Source organism: Pyrgilauda ruficollis, unplaced genomic scaffold (genome assembly GCF_017590135.1).
Source record: "Pyrgilauda ruficollis isolate IOZ18807 unplaced genomic scaffold, ASM1759013v1 scaffold52, whole genome shotgun sequence".
NCBI classification, from domain to species: Eukaryota; Metazoa; Chordata; class Aves; order Passeriformes; family Passeridae; genus Pyrgilauda; species Pyrgilauda ruficollis.
This window is the reverse complement of record NW_024526822.1, coordinates 183,628-202,084: the sequence shown is the minus strand read 5'-3', so window position 1 is coordinate 202,084 and position 18,457 is coordinate 183,628. Positions and strand designations below refer to the sequence as shown.

The 18,457-nt window shown below is 43.0% G+C and overlaps 1 protein-coding gene across 7 annotated transcripts in view; it reads right to left on the bottom strand.

Annotated features, from left to right (window-relative positions):
• APLP2 (amyloid beta precursor like protein 2) overlaps positions 1-18,457 on the bottom strand; it is a 48,081-nt gene that overhangs the window by 14,860 nt on the left and 14,764 nt on the right. For 6 of the 7 annotated variants that reach the window (XM_041480501.1, XM_041480502.1, XM_041480503.1 and 3 more), the window contains exons 2-7: positions 11,202-11,375; positions 9,834-9,963; positions 4,916-5,028; positions 3,013-3,182; positions 1,932-2,152; positions 179-346 (exon numbers count right to left, since the gene is read on the bottom strand). In XM_041480501.1, coding sequence (XP_041336435.1) covers positions 179-346; positions 1,932-2,152; positions 3,013-3,182; positions 4,916-5,028; positions 9,834-9,963; positions 11,202-11,375 — 976 coding nt within the window. The remainder of the gene's footprint in view (positions 1-178; positions 347-1,931; positions 2,153-3,012; positions 3,183-4,915; positions 5,029-9,833; positions 9,964-11,201; positions 11,376-18,457) is intronic. The other variant, XM_041480507.1, reaches the window with a different exon arrangement.

Here is an 18,457-nt window from a genome sequence, read left to right as displayed (position 1 = left end):
CAATCACCCTATGGACCTAGGGAAGTGGAGACAGGAGGAGACTGCTGCAAAGGGACAGACACCAGAACCAAAGGAATAAGCTACAGATGGATCCTCTATTGCCCAAGGGAAGGAGAAGACACCACATGCTAGACAGACAGTGGCCAGCTACAAAAGGCCAGTGGGAGGCAGGACTTACTCATCTTTTTACACACAGCCATACAATACTCCTCTGACTCAAAATTGTTCCTGTTGCCTCCGCAGCCTCCATATATAAAGCGAATGCATTTTCTCTTGTTAGGATCGAAGTACCAACGAGGCATCACAGCCCGGCAGGGCCCTGTCATGGCCTCCTGGGAGCAGACAGCTGTGTGGAAATGGGTGAGAACATGAGCTGGTGAGGAGCACAGCCCTTGCCGAGCGATTTACATGATGCAGAGGTGGCTCTACTTCATCCCTTCCTCTGAGGCACTGGCCTCAGCATTGATACTGCACCAACCCAAGGGCTTCTGTCAGTTTTGGGGGGTTTAACATTCCAATGGCTCTATCACAAGCCGGGAGATGCCTGCACGTGGTGCTTTGGAGATAGCCAAGCAGCTCACTATGTCTCTACATGGAGCTCTCATCTGTGAGAGATTTCTCCAGAGCCAGGGGCTGGGACAACAGGAATCTGTTCTGCTGATGTCACAGCATTATGCCCCAGCTGCCCCAGTGAAAGACTCTCCACTCTATAAAACCAGCAGCATGAAAAGCTATTCAACTAGGGATGCTTAAAGCATCAAAGGATGTCCAGTTCACGGCGCTCTGCCTGGACAGACACTCCACATCTTACAGGGCAGGTACAGAAGTAAGTGAAAAAGCAGGCTAAACAAAGGGATTGATTTCCATGCCAGCCTCAGACACTGAGGTTTTAAGGTCTGAAACATCTATGCACCAAATATTAAAACTCTATGTAGCCATGGCATGTGGAATGCTTCATGGTGAGCCAGCAATAGCAACTGGGCTGTTTTGAGGCAAGAGAGAAGATATAATGGATAAATTAGCAACTGTTCATGGTACTTCAGGGAAAAAAAGACTGTATACCCCCAAAACAGACACCCCAATCACATCCTTCCAAGCCTCTTACAAAACCTGCAGATCTGCAGCAGCCCTGTACACATGAGCTAAGCCTTGTTTCAGCAAGGAAAATTATCTGCAGCATGCTGGCATTTTACCAAAAAGATGCGAGAACTGCTGGCAATGATTCAGTGATCTGTAGCTAATTTAATTTCATTCCCTCTCCGCTCCTCCCTCCTCTGCAGACACTTCTACATGCAAAGTGTAGGACATCACATAATGCTGAGGCATCACACCATGAACCCTCTGCAAAGGCATCTACCACTCAACAAAAGCTGCCACCAGCACAGCAGATTATACTACTGCAGAAAGTCTATCTTAACATATAATAAAGTTGGGGCAGTTGTACTGGCTGACTTGCTTTTGTGGAAGAGAAGTATTTTGCAAAGGCAGCACCAAGGATGTTCCTCACCCTTAAATGACCAGACAGCACATCTGCAGAGCATGGCCCACCACTTTCAGCTTCCTCACTTTAAGCTGGTATAAATCACCAAATTTTAAATTTACAGCGTACCCCAAATGTCCCTTTAAGATTTTCCAGATATAGCTTTTCTGACTCATCACTGCACCTTCATGAGGTGCTTGTTCAACACGCCACACGCTGGGCTTCCTGCCAGCAAAACTGCTGTTTATCTGGAACATATGGCCCATGCTCTAGAGAGTTAATTTCAACACTTGAAACAAGCATCATCAGCTTTCCACTGTTTGCTAACTTATTTGGCAAATAAAACTTCCAAGTGGCACTTATTGACTTGATCAAACCCCCATCACTAACTGACAGCCAAAAGGAATGATCTCAAGGGAGCAGGAGGCCTGTGGACTGGAATGTGTCTTACATTTCATGTCACTGCTCACTTCTTTTTCAGCCATAGCCTTGTCACTGCTGGGCTCTGTGGGGGTCTCTTCATTGTAGTCATCAACCTTGTAGCTGTCATAGTAGTAATCACGGTCTTCCACCACATCCTCCTCCTCCTCTTCCCCTTCATCATCCTCATCCTCATCTTCCTCCACAGCTGTTCCTGTGAAGTCTTCTACACCTGCCTCTGTAGGGAACTCACTGGAGGGAAACAGATAAATTAGGGAGTAAGGTTAAGGCTAATCACTTCGGTGTACCTGAATAGTGATTCTTTCCATCTGTTCTAGAAACACTAGAAATGGGAAAAAATAAGTGTAGTAACTGTTAATTAGCCCATCACTCAGAGCAAGTGGACATCCCTTATCACAGACACTCCTGCTGCTGCAGGCAGAGTTTCTCCATGGCTCTGGCTTCATGCGCCCTCTTTCCATTTTTCAGTAAGTGCAAGTCTAACCTTGAGTCAGGCTCCTACTATAGAATCCTGGAGTGGTTTGGGTTGGGAAGGACCTTTAAACCCATCTTGTTCCATCCCCTCCCCTCAGCAGGGACACCATCCACTATCCCAGGTTGCTCCAAGACCCATCCAACCTGGCCAGGGATGGGGCAGCCACAGCTTCTCTGGGCAGCCTGTGCAAGGGCTTTACCATCCTCACAGGGAAGAACTCCTTCCCAATATCCCATCTAATGCTCCCCTCTGGCAGGGTGAAGCCATGCCCCCTTGTCCTGCCCCTGCAGGCCCTTGTCCAAAAACCCTCTCCAGCTCTCTTGGAGCCTGTTTAGGCACTGGAAGGGGGTCTAAGGTGTCCCTGGAGCCTTCTCTTATCGAGGTTGAATGACCCCAACTCTCTGCAGGTATGAAAGGAGAGGGGGTGTTTAGCTCTTCCAGTAAAAGGGGGACTGCAAAGTCATTTGTCCTCTTCAGGCTTAGGACAGTTCTTTAGGAAACTCAGAAGCACAGAAATTTGCTCAATCCTCACTACAAGGGAGTTGCTGTGTGAAATATTCCCAAGCAGCAGCTTCATGTGCAAAGCTGTCAACATCTACATCAGTAAGAACTCTACCTCTTGTAAAGGTCATAGTCTTCATCCTCATCCTCTTCCTCTTTGGACAGAGCCTCATCCACAACCTTAGTCTGAGGACAGCACACATATTCTGTTCCATGGAACTGGTCCACTCCGCAGGGCAGCAGCATCCCATAGCTGTGCAGGATCATCCCTTCTGTCAGACAGGCCTGAAAGGGGAGCCCATGCACATCAGTTCAGCATCATGCTCTTCCTTTGGATAAAGTTCAAGTTTGCTTATCAGAGATCTCGAGAGTGGTTTAAGTTTTACAGCAAAACCAGCAACATATGACCTAAATCTGAATATCAAAGGAGAGTGGAAACTTGTAGTGCAAAAAAACCAAACCAAACCAAAAACAAAACAATAAAAAAACCCAAAAAAAACCAAACCAAAAAACAAAAAAAAACACCAAAAAACAAAACAAAAAAAACCCAAAAAAAAACCAAAAAAACCCCCACAAAACAAAAAAAAAACCAAACAAACAAAAAAAACCCCCAAAAACAAACAAACAAAAAAAAAAAAAACAAAAAAAAACCAAAAAAACCAAAAAAAAACCAACAAACAAAAAACCCCAAGCACAAAAGTCCCAGATTCAGAAACACCCAGTACTTCCTGGTGTTAATATTTCACACCCCAGCCCCAACAATTGATGGTTTGTCAACCCAGCAAAGTTCAGGGAAAAAAACCTAAACATTTTGCACCAACTCAACAGAGAACACTTGAAAGAACCAGAAAGGGTGTTTTCTTTTCTGGGCATTTCATTAAACTTAATATATTAAACTTTACATTGTAGCAAGCGAATAATTGCTCAAATGGACTTTGTGTCAAGATTATTTTGCCATGCTGCAAGATGAAAATCAATCAGATAATTCAAGAAAAAGTCAAATGTAAAGTACATGTCAACATTATGTCTATACACTTCTCCTAAGCAAAGGAAATACTTGGCTTAGAGGTGCCTGGAGAAGAACAAAGAAAAGCTTTATTATACCCATCAGAACCCTTTTGTTCTTTGCCTTGTTACAGCACTGATTTTAAATGAGCCAAATACTGCTGAAAAGTTCTCCAACTACATTTAAAGTAAATGATTTTTCAGTTTTCTAGATATTAACAAGTTTAACCTAAATTAAAAGACAATTCCTCTAGTACACCTTTATTTAGACGGACTTTTGCTGACATGATTTTAAAGAAAAAGGAATTTTAAGTGGAGCATCCTTAACATCATCTGGTTAAGAACTGGTCTTTGTGTTGCTGTTTCTGCAATTGTTACTTTTACAAAAAGGAAAATGTGCACATTTTGTCATGATCTTGTTTCTATTACCCCAGCTTCAAATGGGAGTGCAGAGCTTTTGCAACAGTTTAGCTAGTCAGATTAAAAAAAAACACCACCCCCCTCCAAAACCATGGGCTAGATTTATTCTGAGAATATAATCCATCTCTTACGTAAAACCTCCACTAATCAGTCCCAACAAAACTCAGATTGCTCCCAGGCAAGCCCTCCCAACCAAATCCCCAGCAGCAGAAGGTACATTAAAGTAAAATGTGCAAGAAAAATAGGAACTATCCTATGCCCACTGTATCTCCCCCCCCGGGGGGGGGGGGAAAAAAAAAAAAAAAAAAAAAAAAAAAAGAGGGATGAACCATTGGTTAAAGCAGTATCCCAGAGAGCTGATTTCAATTCCTACCTCTGTGATATGGATAAGCTATTTAGGACAGCTTTTCATGAAGAATAACTCAATTGCTACACAGGTTTTTTAAGTCACTTGAGTACTTTCAATTTTTTTTTTTCTTGCTGTGTGCCTCAGTTCATTGACAGGAACATGGGAACAGCAACACAGAGAGAAATACTGCTATGCTCCAACGACAGATCCAGAATGAACACTCCTGTCCCAGTGGCTCCATTACCTCCTTTGCCACAGTGTGCCAGTGCTGGTGGCTTTCACACACATCCATGCGCTCCTTGTGGAAGAACCGGCACTTCTCGGGCACCAACAGGACATCACTTACAAACTCACCCACTGAAAAACACAATGGCCACAGTTCACATTCATATAGCATCCAACAGCAAATAAAGCCTCCTGGAACTCCCCCAAAGCGCACTCTGCACATGTGTGTAGATGTTTCAGTTGAACCAGGCAGAAATACCAATTTAAATGCAGCCATTTTTGCTTGCCAAGCCAAGTTTCTTGGCCAACACACCTATTAATGGAGTCCAGCGCTGGTCAAACGCCAGCACACCCACTAGAATTACTCATTTTCTGGCTCGAAGATAAGGATCAGGAAGAGAGCAAAGTGGGCTCAAAATTTTAAAGAAATCTTTTTTAACAGAATTAAAAGAAAAAAAAAAACCCCAGAAGAAATCTTCAAAACACTTCTCTGACCCCCAACTTTTCTTTCTTTTTACCACTGACAACGTAAAGAGATAAATTTGGTATTTTCAGCCAGTTTGACACTTTTAAAATAATCTTTCTTTAGTCTACTTAGGAATAGGAGTCTCTCCTGCCATGCCATGGAGACTTTTCCTCAAGAAACAGTTCTCTTGTGGTTTTAATTTTCACGGATAGCACCTTCTGGGAAATCTGCAATCGTGAAGTCCCTACCACGTTTTGGTAGTTTTCCCATGACTACCACCATGGGTCATTTCAGCTTATGGGGCGCAGTTTTAAGGATGAGCTGTTCTAGTATAGAAAAAAACGTTCTCCTCTTTTATCTCTGGGAACAGGGGCTTTCTTCTTCCATCCCTGGGGCAAGGTTTTGCATCACTCTCATTTCTCTCTGTTCAAGCTTCTCATTGGATCACAGCTACTTCAACATCTGCTTGCTTCAACACAGGTGCCCCTGCTCATAGTCGTGGTAAGAATGCTATGCAGGTCCCCCACTGCATTCCATGAGTTACAGGGGAAAAAAAAAAAAAAAGCCTGGTGTATCAATTTTATCTTCACCACAGCCTTACAAGAGAGTTTCAGCCCAAGACTAAGGCATCTCTTCATTCTCCTCCCATCTGGGATTTGACTCTTTCTTCACTGACCTTGGTGTCTCCATGTTGTTTCCTTTACAAGTCTTCCCTTTCCTTTTCTCTCACTCAAGAGAGGATTGATGTCAGCCAAGTTTCATCTGTGCACTAAGAAGAGTTAATATCTCGTCCGAGCCTGCGGATGGCCATGCGATCTGTGCCGGGCAGCGGCCGCTCTGGCTGCACACCTGTTCTCCGGCCCTGCCGCGGTCAATCCCAGCCACGGGGCTGCAGGGCCGCCTCTGCTCTCAGCCGCGTCATTTTCTGCGGTGCCAGCAGAACGGCTCGGTGGCTCGCAGCCGGAGCAGGGCCCGGCTTTGCTCTGGCCAAAGCCAAACGGAGCCGGCCTGGCCCGCCGGCCGTGGCTGAACTCGGCACGGCAGAATCTCAGCCAAGCCCAGGCTGAGCCGGCCGGGCTGCGCAGCGGAGCGAGCCCGGCCTGGCCGGCACTGCAGCAGAGCAAGGCCCAGCCCGGCCCCACAGCAGAACGGGGCCTTGCCCTGCACAGGTCCAGTTACCTGTTTAAAAGCCAGAAACAAGAGTTTTTTCCAGGGTTGGTTTGTTTTTAAGTATGATTTCACAGAGGCATGTTCAGCTCTCTTAAGTGGTTTGACAGGGTGTCAGTACTCAAAACCAGCCAGCTGATTCGTTCTCTTGGGTCTGAAGGAAGCTGTCAAGGTCCTTACTTGGAATCACTTCCGTAGCTTGTGGATTTTTCCTTAACTAAAATCCAAACTATATTAAACCACGACAATGTGCTTGAGGGTTTGGTATAGTCTTAAAAGAGACAAGTCACACCAGCTCTAAATATTATTTATGAGAATCTAAAAGAAATACAGAGCCTCAGAGAGTCCAAGGTAAAATAATGAGCATGGGGTGATCTTGCTGACCCCGAAAACTGAATGCAGAGTTTACAGTGCAAGTTAATAAACAGTTGTTCTTCCATGAAAGGACTGAGTGAAGATATTTCACCCAAATCTTTGGGAAGGCTGTGTCTGCACTAAGCAGTTTTAAACTACTGAATCACCTATTTTCAAATGAGCTGCATCATACCAAAGTTCCTTCATGCTGTCTGCTGCTGTAACAGCCTGGAAATTTTTCTATGCTGAGAGTGTTATCTATGTTTTCAGTATTTGAGCAAGTCTTGCTTGGTTTTGTTTTGGTTTTTTTTTCCAGATGTTTAACTGAAGATCAACCGCAGCACATTCACTACCCTAACCAAAACACAGAGAGCTGGAAAATAAACTACAAAAAAACTACACAGCCTAAATTTGCTGAGAGTCAGCAAATACATTGCATCCAGTATCTAGATAACCACAACCTCACTAGCATGAGGAAGCTTTGGCACAATCCTTGTTCCAAACCCAGACTTTTGCTTTCGAGGAAGATGGGAGAGAATCTCTCTGCTGTACAGACTCTACTTCAGTTGGACTTAAAAGCTATTTAGCCTAAATTTTCATCATCGTTCAGCTTGGTACCAACACATATGAATTACAGATCAGAACTAAATGAGCATCACGTCCTGTTCTTATCCAAGAAGTCCCAGCAAACACTGCCACTGGAATCCAAACATGAAATTTCTTCCAAGCTGAGGTTTTTCTCTCTTTCTTGCAGATTCAAATGCTGCATTCATTAATTGTAAAATAAGGAGAGAGCTAGATACTCTGAGAAGGCCAGGAAAAGATTTTCAGCCCAAGAGTTTCAAAGCAGCATTCCCTGTACACATGACCAGCAGCTTTAGGAGCTGTTTGTTAAAACTGGAGAAAAGCTTTTAAGTCAAAGACTATTCCTCACAGGAAAAGACTTTCAGAAAAGACTTTTCCACAAAGCAGAATTCTTAGTCAAACCAATCTTTCACACCATCTTTTCAAATTATATTTTAAATACTGTTTGCACGACCAATTTTTTTGCAGCTCCTTACTGTTGATACTAACCAATCATGGATACGTCTACAAAGTACAGAGAAGTTAAATAGTTTAGAGTTCGATTACCTAATAATTGAAGGCAACGAAATCCAATTACCTTCATCATCCCTTTGCAATTACTTAGATTTTAAACTAAAAGAGAGATTGTATTTTTCCCATTTTCTCATCTCAAAACAGGCCAGTTAGATTTTTGAGTTAATAATCATTCATCCTACCCTATCAGGAAAGGTTTAAATGCTTCTGGTAAGAAAAGTAAAACTAAGCAAACTTTAAAACCAAGGGACTCAGTTCTGGGGGCTGAAGGCAGAAGAGTCATGGGTTCTTCTCTTCACTTTTGAAATATAAAGGAGTTTTCCTTGTCACGGGAGGGGTAGGGAAGATTACATAGGGTATGGTGACAGGATCCTACCTCAAGGTCCCCTGTGTATTAATGCATCAAGGAAAACACAACTAAGAAAGGGAACAAAATCCCACAGTTTGACTATAATCCCAGAGAAATGCATCATCCAATCGCAACAAGTAATTTGTAGAGTGCTGAAGACAGAGATTTTATAGACATATGGACACCAGACTTGCAACTCAGATCTGAAAACCAAAGCTGCCTCACAGGCTGGGGCCTGCAAATCATGAACACTGTGAAATACACTAATGAAAAACCTGAATAAATAGTTTAATGCTAATCAAATTTTAGGGCAGTGTCAGTAAAATCAGCTTATTTTTCAGCTGCAGAATAGGGTTGGCGAATGATTATTTCTAAAAGAGATGACTCCTTATAAATCCAGGGATCTTGCTTTCATCCTTATTTCCATCAGAAGTTCTCCTTATGAGCAGGAGATGATCATAAGGAGATCCTCATGATCCAGTTGGGCATGGTTGTTTCCAAAACCTGAATTTCCACATCTATAAAGACAAGCACCTTTCTCCCAGGATGTGTCCACAATAAATTTTATGTTTAATGAAGTGCTTTATGATTATCTCACGGAAGGCATTACATAAAGGAAAAGCACACACATGGTTCTGCTGCTTTGCTGGTATTATCCCGTTTCAAATCACACGATAACCTGAGATATGGACACAAATTATGAAAACTGGTTCCTACTGAATGCTCCCAGCAATCGGTTGGGAGCATTCAGTATGCAGACTCTCCCAAGACTTACACATCTTTTCCAGCAGATAACTGAAAAGAAAGCCACCTGCGACTAAGCTCACTCCTAAGAACACACAGTGCAGTGGGGCAGTGCAATGTCATCCACAACCTACAGGTCAGTAGTCACAAATTAACCAGTTAAAACATGCTGCCTGATTCCAGTGAGTGGGGACATTCTGGAAAGCACCATGAAATCCATCACAGTTTATCTCATATTCTTTCACAGTTCAAAATGGGGACAGGAGATACAGCTGCAAGAAAAAGAGCCTCTTTGAAACAGCAAAGTTTAAATATAGCCATTGAAATAAAATAGAGATCTCTTGCCAAGACCAAGCAGGAAGCCTGAGCACACTGAGCATTTAAGTCTCCAAGGCAACAAAATATTAAAGCTTCACAAAAATAGGATCTAAGTATTAAATCCCAGTGTCTTTGTGGTACTCAGATACAACAGTCTTCAGGTTTTTATGGCATTTGCAGAGAGAATGGGGATTTGTTTCTCATGCCAGGCACCATTATTCTACCACAGCTGTTACCAAGCTGTCGATCTGCCCCAGAAAGGCAGAGTTCCATCTTGTGGAAAGATAAACATTTCAGAAAAAAAAACAGTAGAAGGTGTGGAAATGACAACCTGATACAAGACAAGCCTAACAAACTGAGTTGCTCTCTCTGTAAGAATCCAGGAGGCAACTCCTTGCTTCTCCCACAGGAATGCACAGCACACCCACAGCACACACTCACCCAGGCACTTGTACGGCACGACGATGTGAGTGTGGTCCTTGCACTGCTTCTTCCCACGCTTACACCAGCTGTCAATGCTGACGGGCTGGTTGGCTTCTACCACGTTGGTGATCTGAAGGTCTGGGTACATCTGGGGAACAGCACAGACAGAGAGGTTTCTTTCCAGGAAGGACAGAGAATGTGCAGAGCAGCTCCTACCAGAGTAGTGAGGCTGATTCTCTACACAAGAACAACTCCAACTTAGGAACAAGTTGGAGTTTGCACATGGACACACAACTCTGCTCTGGATCAAGCTCAGTACAGCCAGAAATATAAAAAAGCTCCAGCTGTCTGTCACACAGGGCTTCAGAAATAGATATGCCACTGCCTTGAAACAGGAGAAAGCCAGGTAAGGGCAAGAGCCCTCACTTAGCACTAAGCTGAGAGGTCTGGATTTGCACAGCAGCGGAGGATGAGCATTTGGGTATTTGGGTTTGGAGGAGATGTAGCTGTTTAATTCTTTCTGGAGCAGCACAATACCCCCTGGAACAGCAATCACCAAAAGGGTTTAGTAACATCTTCAGACTCTCTCATCACTTGTCAAATTATGCACCCACCTCCTCAGGTTTCCTTGTGCCTGGTCCATTTATGATGTATTAATTTGATCCTTACGCCCTGGTCAAGTTCTCAAATCCAGACACTGACTTTATATATAGGTTTCTACCACATGAAAAAAATGCAGCCCCAGTTATATCAGCCTTGTAAAACAGTTTAAAAAGTTTTCCAGTCCAGACAGTACATTCTGTTGCTTTCCCATTAAAAAAAATACACTCCTTGTGGTATTTTATGTGCCTGTCACCTCAGAGGAGCAATTAAAGACACTGGACAAGAAAGACCAATATGTTACAGCATATCTGGAACACATTAGGAGATGATTATATCTTTTTCAATAAATCTAAAGAGCTTAAAAATACCTACAAAATTTGATTAAAATATTTTTCTAACATTCTGCCTGATCTAAACACATCACTAAGAACAGCATAGCCACATTCTAACTAGAATAGGTGTCAGGTTCCATTTTACACAACAGAAAGCAGATACTGGTTAACCAGTTCAGGGGCAGAACACTGGGGTAAAGTCCTACAAACAGATGAAGATACCTCAGACTTACAGACCAAGGACCTTCTGTGGCAGTGTCAGCTGATCTGAGGTAGCTTCTAAATCCCACTGCAGGGTCCTCCCTGCTCTTCCTGGACAATAACACAGCAGGACAGTACAGAAAACTGGACTAGGCAAAAGCAAGCTCATCTCCTGCAGGATTAATTTGCTACTGAGCAGCTAAACTGGAATCCACTTCCTTCACAGCAGTGAAGATTCAGAAAATCTCACCTCCTGGCAGTATTGCAGAATCTCCTCCTTTCTTCCAAAGCAGCTCTTGGTTCCAGAAGTGTCAGGTTCCCATTTCCCAGTCTGGATGTTCACATGCATATTTAGCTTCCCACAGAACATGGCAATTTGAGGTTCTGCCACTGCAAACCCTGTCCCAGCATTGGCTGCAAGGGCCTGTGAAGACAAATCAAAACAAAACACCTTGATTGCATTATTTGATCAAAGACTCCACAACACAAAAGAACCAGGAACCCTCTGGCATCTTCTCAGACAGCTCCTGCTTGATCCAGAATATCAACAGAGTCTTGCAAACTATTTTGTAACATTCCCTGAGATGGTGAGCCCATCCCAAGTTTTCACCAGCAAGGCGTTTGTTTTCCCAAACCCTGTTTTTTATAATTAAAACAACAGCTTACCAAAACCAAGAGTAATTCCCACTAAAAGGCTGCACCTACATGGACTAAAACAGTCTGAAAAACTTAGCAAATAATTAATACTAATAACTTCTGGCAGAAGGACCTCTGTGACATTACACACTAGCAGGTATTACTACTACTACTAATAAAATAACTGCGTCCCACTGCAAGAACCCTGCTTTTTTTATTTTTTGCTCAAACATACAAATAAAGATAATTTCTACTGAATCAGAAAAAACAGCTGTAAAAACCAGCTTCTCAAAGGCTTGTGTCCCATTCAGTGCACTCTTATGGGGAGCTGTTTCAGATGTGTATTCTGTGCACTTCCCAGACTGCACCAACAGACAAGAACCTGACAGTCCAGACCCACATTTGGGTCAAATTGCAGACTGATCAATGAAAACAAGGTCAGGGTCCCTTTCTGAAATCTTGCTGGCTGACCAAAAGAGGAAACTAAGAGTAAATTAAATCGCAGACTTTTTTTCTGAGAAGACCAAGTGGATGCTGGGAGCTGAACATGCTCTCCTTAAATAACTACTAGCTGCTGTAAAACAGAAAGAGGCATAAGGCAAAAAAAAACCAGATGAAGTCCAAAGCTCTTGAACGTGTTTAGGGGAATAGAATCTATTTCAAGGTCTCCAGATTGAAACAGCAATGCAGAGAGTCTGCTGGCCTTAAGCTGCTTTTCCTGGCAGGCAACACAACCCCAGGCTACCAGTCCTGCCTTCATATTTAACCTTTTGTGCACTGAAAAATGCATGAGTTACTGTGGGCACTGTTCACTCCCTACCACCTGCAGACCCCCATCAACTCTTATCAACAGCTGTGTGCTTAAAGGAAATAAAGGGAGTAAAGAGTAGAATTCAACTGGACAACTTCTTTTTGCAGCTATTAGTTACAGGATATTAGGAAAAATAATATCTTTTTGTAACTATTACATTTAGCCCATTTTTTCCCTTCCCCTTATCTCTCTGCCTGGAGGTAACACATTTCAACACTCAGAAAGTCAAGGATTGTTTAGTTCTGAACAGAAGATTAGTGCTTGGAGGACAAAACCAACCTGAGGCACAAAAGCATAAATTCAAGTATTAACTGCAGAAAAATTACTCCCTGAGTTTTAAGTACTATTCATCCATGCATCATTTAAGAGAAACAGTCTTATACAAGGATTTTTACTAACAAACTCCAACTCCGACCCTTCCAACCAACTCCGACCTACAGATGCTCATGACAGCATGTTTTAGCACAGACCACAAAGTAATGAAATACCAAACTACATGGAAGAGATATTACAGCGTTGATGTCCCAGTATCAAAATGCTGCCAAATTCACATTAACAGTAAACATAAGTTTACTGTGGGTACATTTGTTGTACTCTGTCCTAAGGAAAAATGGGTCACATAGTCCTGTACCTCCAGGTACAAGAGGAACTCTGAGGAATAGACTGAGGTTAGGAATATGGTGCAGTAACTTAGTTCTTGCAGAAATCAAGCCTTTAATAAACATCTTACAAGTGCACACACCAGAACCTGCAACAGGTCTTGCACCACCCTCCTGCCTTATGTCTTTTCAGAAGACAGAAGCAAATGTAGAATGATCCTTCAGAACTCCCTAAACACACAAACTTTAAGAGGCCATTTTTATCTCTCTCCAAACAAACACCATTTTGGTACCGACAATCATTTTCCAGAGAGCACAGGACCTAACACGCAGGAAACAATCCCCAAAACAATTTTATTTCATGACAACATCATAAGCACATCCAAGTTCCAACCCTGGAAAAAAACTGAAAAGAAATGCAGATCAAGAACCCAGGAAGCATTAACCCTTGTAAGAATACGGGGCATCAAAAGAGAATAAATATATGTGCTATGATGTCACTGCTGATGCCTGAAATCTGACTCCTTCAAAGCAAACTTCACAAGTCTGCAGCACAATAAAGGAACTTCGTGAGCAGGAGAGGTGCAGGATCCACTGAGAGGCAGAAACATCCATAAGTAATCCATTCATCACACTTCCTGCATGAGCAAACTCCTGTTCAAACACATACCAACCTCCTGAAATCATGACCACCCCCTATTTACACACTGATTCGAGGCAGTGTTTGTTTTTGCTGCCTCTCCAGCTTGCTCCCTGCAAAGGTATCATTCCTCCTTCTTGGATTGCTCACATAGCTTGCATATCAGTCGAGAGCTGTTGCCGTAGCTACCAGAACATGCTAAGCCCCAATTCACAGCTGAACAAACTAGACTATTTACTTGCTTGATTTCATCACTTTTAATCAACCAGCAGAAATCTTCTCTTGAATTGTGCTGTTGGGTGAGTTAATGAAGTTTGAGATACATGAGTTGATTCTTTAACCCCAGGACCTGCAAGGCAAGGTTTTTGAGCAATGGGCTTCAATTTTTCCTCCACTGGCAATCCACTCCAACCCTCAATCATATAAGTTATTTAATTTAGTACATTAATCTCATTTTAGCTGTAACGAGAGAATACAGCACCTCCAAGCTTCATGGATGCCACACCTTTAACACTGACACTTAAACAGGTAAAAAGGTCACCTTTTGGGACCAAGGAACTTTCTGACGTTTCCCACAATTGCCTTCAGTGTATGAAAACTGTATGGAAGCGGATCCCTCGGGCTACACTCAAGCATCACTCTGCAAAAGGAAGGCTGCAGAACATGTAAACAGGCATGAAGCTTGGGATAAAGCCATGTCCTTAGTTAAGTTCTTTAGTCCTTCAGAGAATTCACCCATTCCACATTGCAAAGGGATGAACAAACTGACAGCACATTTTTCTCTGGGAATTTCCCGGCCATAAATGGAAGCAGCTGCTTCTTTTAGTGCTGGGAAGCAGCTATTCAACCCCTTAAATAAGCAGCCTGACAGATCTGGAGGGGCAACACTTGCATGATGGAAGAAAGTTCACCCAGTTGTATACGTCCTTGTTGAGCATTATTTTAGTAGCTATCATCCTATTAATACATACACGTAACATGAGAGCAAGACAAATGTTATTTGGGAAAAGACTGTTCTATAAGCCATTACTTCCCTCACCAGAACTTGCATTTACAAGATGTTTTGGGAGAAACTGGGCTCTTCCTTCTGGCATAATTCCGTAATCCAGTTTGCTTTCCAAGACCAAAGACGTTTTTCATTCCATAAACACATAAATCTCTGGCCAGTTAATGTCAGTTAAATTCCTCACCCTGCCAGCCAGTGTCCGATTTATGGTCCTGAAACACTGGAATTCAAGCCTCTAAATCCTCCTCTTCTCTGATGGAAGTGTCTGTCCAAGTATCCTGGCTTTTATTTACTACTGGCCTCTTCAGCTTGTGACAAAGGGTTTGATGTGTAAGCATTACCCACCTTGAAGCCCGGGTTCCAGGTGCTAAAAAGGGTTATATCTGTTCTTCCTGCAAGTAACCCACATCCCAAAGGAGGGACACAAGGCTAGACTTTAGTAAGATAAAGAATATTTTACATCTACCTCTGAAACACAAGCAGTACATTGCAGTTCTGGTTTATAAAGACAAACACGAAAATGACATCCATGTCCCTTGTCTTTTATTGCCAGGATCTGTTAAACATAATCACAACATAACTTATTTCATATGCTGTCCATACAGCTCCCTATGGAATGCTATTCTGGAAAACCTTCTGGCATGCTGATGGGGACTTGAGAATTGAAGAGTGATTGGAACTTTTCTCGTGTGAAGAGAAGCTGATAATTATAATTCACAGAAATTAGTTCCAGAGAGCTTTCCTTAATAGCATAAAGGTATCTGCAAAACGTCATATTTAACTGAATTATCCACTTTCAGTGAGGTCAAACATGACTGGAGCCTTGTCCATCTGATCAGATTAGCCAGAATGAGCGTTTATTCCAACAAAACCACAGTGGATGGGAGCTTGAGAAGCATGGAGAGCCTGTGAGGAGAATCCACACCACCCATGCTTTCCATTAGGCTTCCTGTGGAGCAACACAAGAGTAGCTCTCTGCATAAAACCATGGAAGATTAAGTTGTTTTAAGACTGAAACTTCAGCTGCTAGAATTTATGAGCTGCTGAAGAAAGCTCCAATAGAGAATTGCATTGACTTGGTGGCCAGAGAACAGATTACTGGCTGCTAAGGGCATACCCTGCCTTAATGGACAAGGCAGGGCCCTTTGTACAGGTCAGATCAGAATTCCTTGTTACTACACTGACAAAAAAAACTAGCCAGGTAGCACTTGGAAAAATTACTTGTGCTGCTTGTTTTTAGTTAAGCTAAGGCCCTCAAGCAATACTGGTTATTAAATCACGGTCCACATGAACCACAACCTGAGGGACTTTGGAACAGGCTGTTCAGCAGTGTCCTTATTCAGATAAATCACACTGCCCACCTTAAATTAAAGGAAGAACTTTTTCTGGGGTTTTTTTTTTTTTTTAATTACATTTCCTACTCTATCTGGGCAACTCTGCAAATCTCCCTATGTCAGTGCAATACTCACAGATACTGAGGATATAAATTGAACACTTTCAAGACCACTCAGGAATTCTAACCGTTCCTTTGACACAAAAACGAGCTCTGTTACCTTACCATCCTTCCTGTGAAGGAACAACCCTCCACGGCTGCTGCTTTTGAATGTGTGAGGATTCTAATGATTTGCCCTTTCTGGGCTGAAAAATTTGTGTGCATGTTTGTGCAGGGACTGAACTGCTTCAACTGCACTCCCCATATTAGTGTTCCCTCCAGCTGATGCCCATAGGCCTTTTTGACAAAATGAAAATTAAGAAGACCCACAGTCACAAACTGAAGCTATTGGAAGGAGAAGAGCTGGGCTGGCATTGTAAAGCCCAGCCCTCCTGGATCACAACGCGCCATACAGCCCTAAAATCTAACATTCATTGCCATGAATCTCACCTGGGAATTAATGGTAAGTCAGTATTCAGGAAACCAACACTTCGACTAACAAGTGAGGGAAGTTGGCAGAAGAACTTTACACACAAGAACTTCTGGACAGAATACTTAAAATTCCCCTCGTTTTGGATTCATAACTTGTAAATGCAAGCAGAGCTCTCAATTCATGCTTCAAATAGTGTTTCATGTATTGTTTTCCTTAGCTCCTCTTCCTGCTTTTATTCAGCAGATAGGTGGCTTGAACCCAGGAAGGCTAATGAATGCCTGACACAGCAGGCAGTAAATCTACAGACTAGCAGCTCATCCTAGCTTTATTGCTCTATTTTTTTTTTAAATTGCTGATAATTACAATAATGCACATGGGCAGGGGTCCAAGACAGGAAGAATTACTGTCTGCAGGCAGATCTGGTGTGAGCTGATAATACCAGCCTGGGTTTGCTTTTGAATTTAAATGGCAGAAATCTCACTAAAGCAGTCTTTGGCTTGCTTTAACTTGCTGGAAGGGGTGGAGTTCTCATCTGCTTGTCCTTTATTGACACTTGTGGTGGAGGAGTCTGCAACAGCAGAGAACTGGGAGCCGAGGCAGGAGCTGCAGTGGTAGCTGGGATGCAGTTTATATTTAGATGCCTGTGTTTAGAGCTGACATGAAGCCTTGAACATTCAGAAGTTCAGCAACAATAATCCATGTACTTCCATGTGTGCTGACAGCAACCATAGGATTAAAGACCTGCTGCAGCCTGAAGCATTCCTTACTGCTTTGCACATTCCACTGCCTTTCCACAAGCAAAAGGGGAGATTTCCAAGTACCTTCAACTCATGGGCAGCCATTTTGCCCTCAGAAATTGTACTTAAGAGGTATCAGGTTATTTCCCCATCCCCCTCTGGTTTATCATGCTCCATGAGGGCCTACATGAGTCAAAGAGCACACAATCAGCATGTGAGACATTTGCACTGTGAACTGCTGCATTCAGTAGGGAGTGCCACACTGCAGGCAGCGCCAGGCTGTGGGAGAGGCGATCAAATCCAGGAAAACCACGAGTCAGCACTGCCTCAGCTTCCTGAAGCTGCTTGTGTAACACGGTTGCCTTTGGCATCCTCTTTTCTATCCCTGGAGAGACAAAGTTCATAACAACTCCACTGGAACATTCCCTGAACAAATGTTACTGTACCCAGAACTGTGTCCTTTGAAAAAGATCGATTTCAGGGCCTCAAGCTTTCAAAAGTACAGCTTGGGGATAATGGCTGGGAGTGGAGCAGTTTAACACAAAACTTCCTTAAAAATAAGGGCAAGAGAAGAGGAAAACACAAACACTGACAATCGTCACACAGCTCACAGGTAGGTCCAAATAGGTTTAATCAGCCAGGTCACCTTCCATGTGTCACAAGGATGTCAGGGACAATTTCCAAGCTGTGTCAGACAGACACTCTCACGGCCACTTCCCTTGCAGCAGAACACTGCCACAGTGCTATTTTGAAGTCCCCTTTTTATGGTGCCACCCTAAGTCCTACCCCAGCACAGAGAGCCAGGCCTATTTAACATTGGGCTAAACTCGGGCACAAAGTCAAGTGACTTGCCTAAGGTCACCCAGCAGGAGGCTCAGCTCAGTTTAATGCTGTCTCCTCGTTCCAATCTGTGTCATCACTCTGTCTTGCATGGCCCAACTAATCACCACTTTCCCACACTAATTATTTGGGCATCTGAGGCACAGAGACCCAAGATGTCCTGTTAGTCGTCAGCAAGTGAAAACTTGAGTTCAAGTTAATGTTTCCACATTCACTAATATTCTACTGAAAAAACGGCCATGGGGCAGTTTTGCCTTCCTGGACTACCAGAACAGAGATCCAGACTGAAGCTTAAGGACAGCTGCTGTGGCTTAATAGTGTTTGTAAAGTTTAACTCTCAGGTCTGTCATTTCTGAGCTGATTGTTAATACG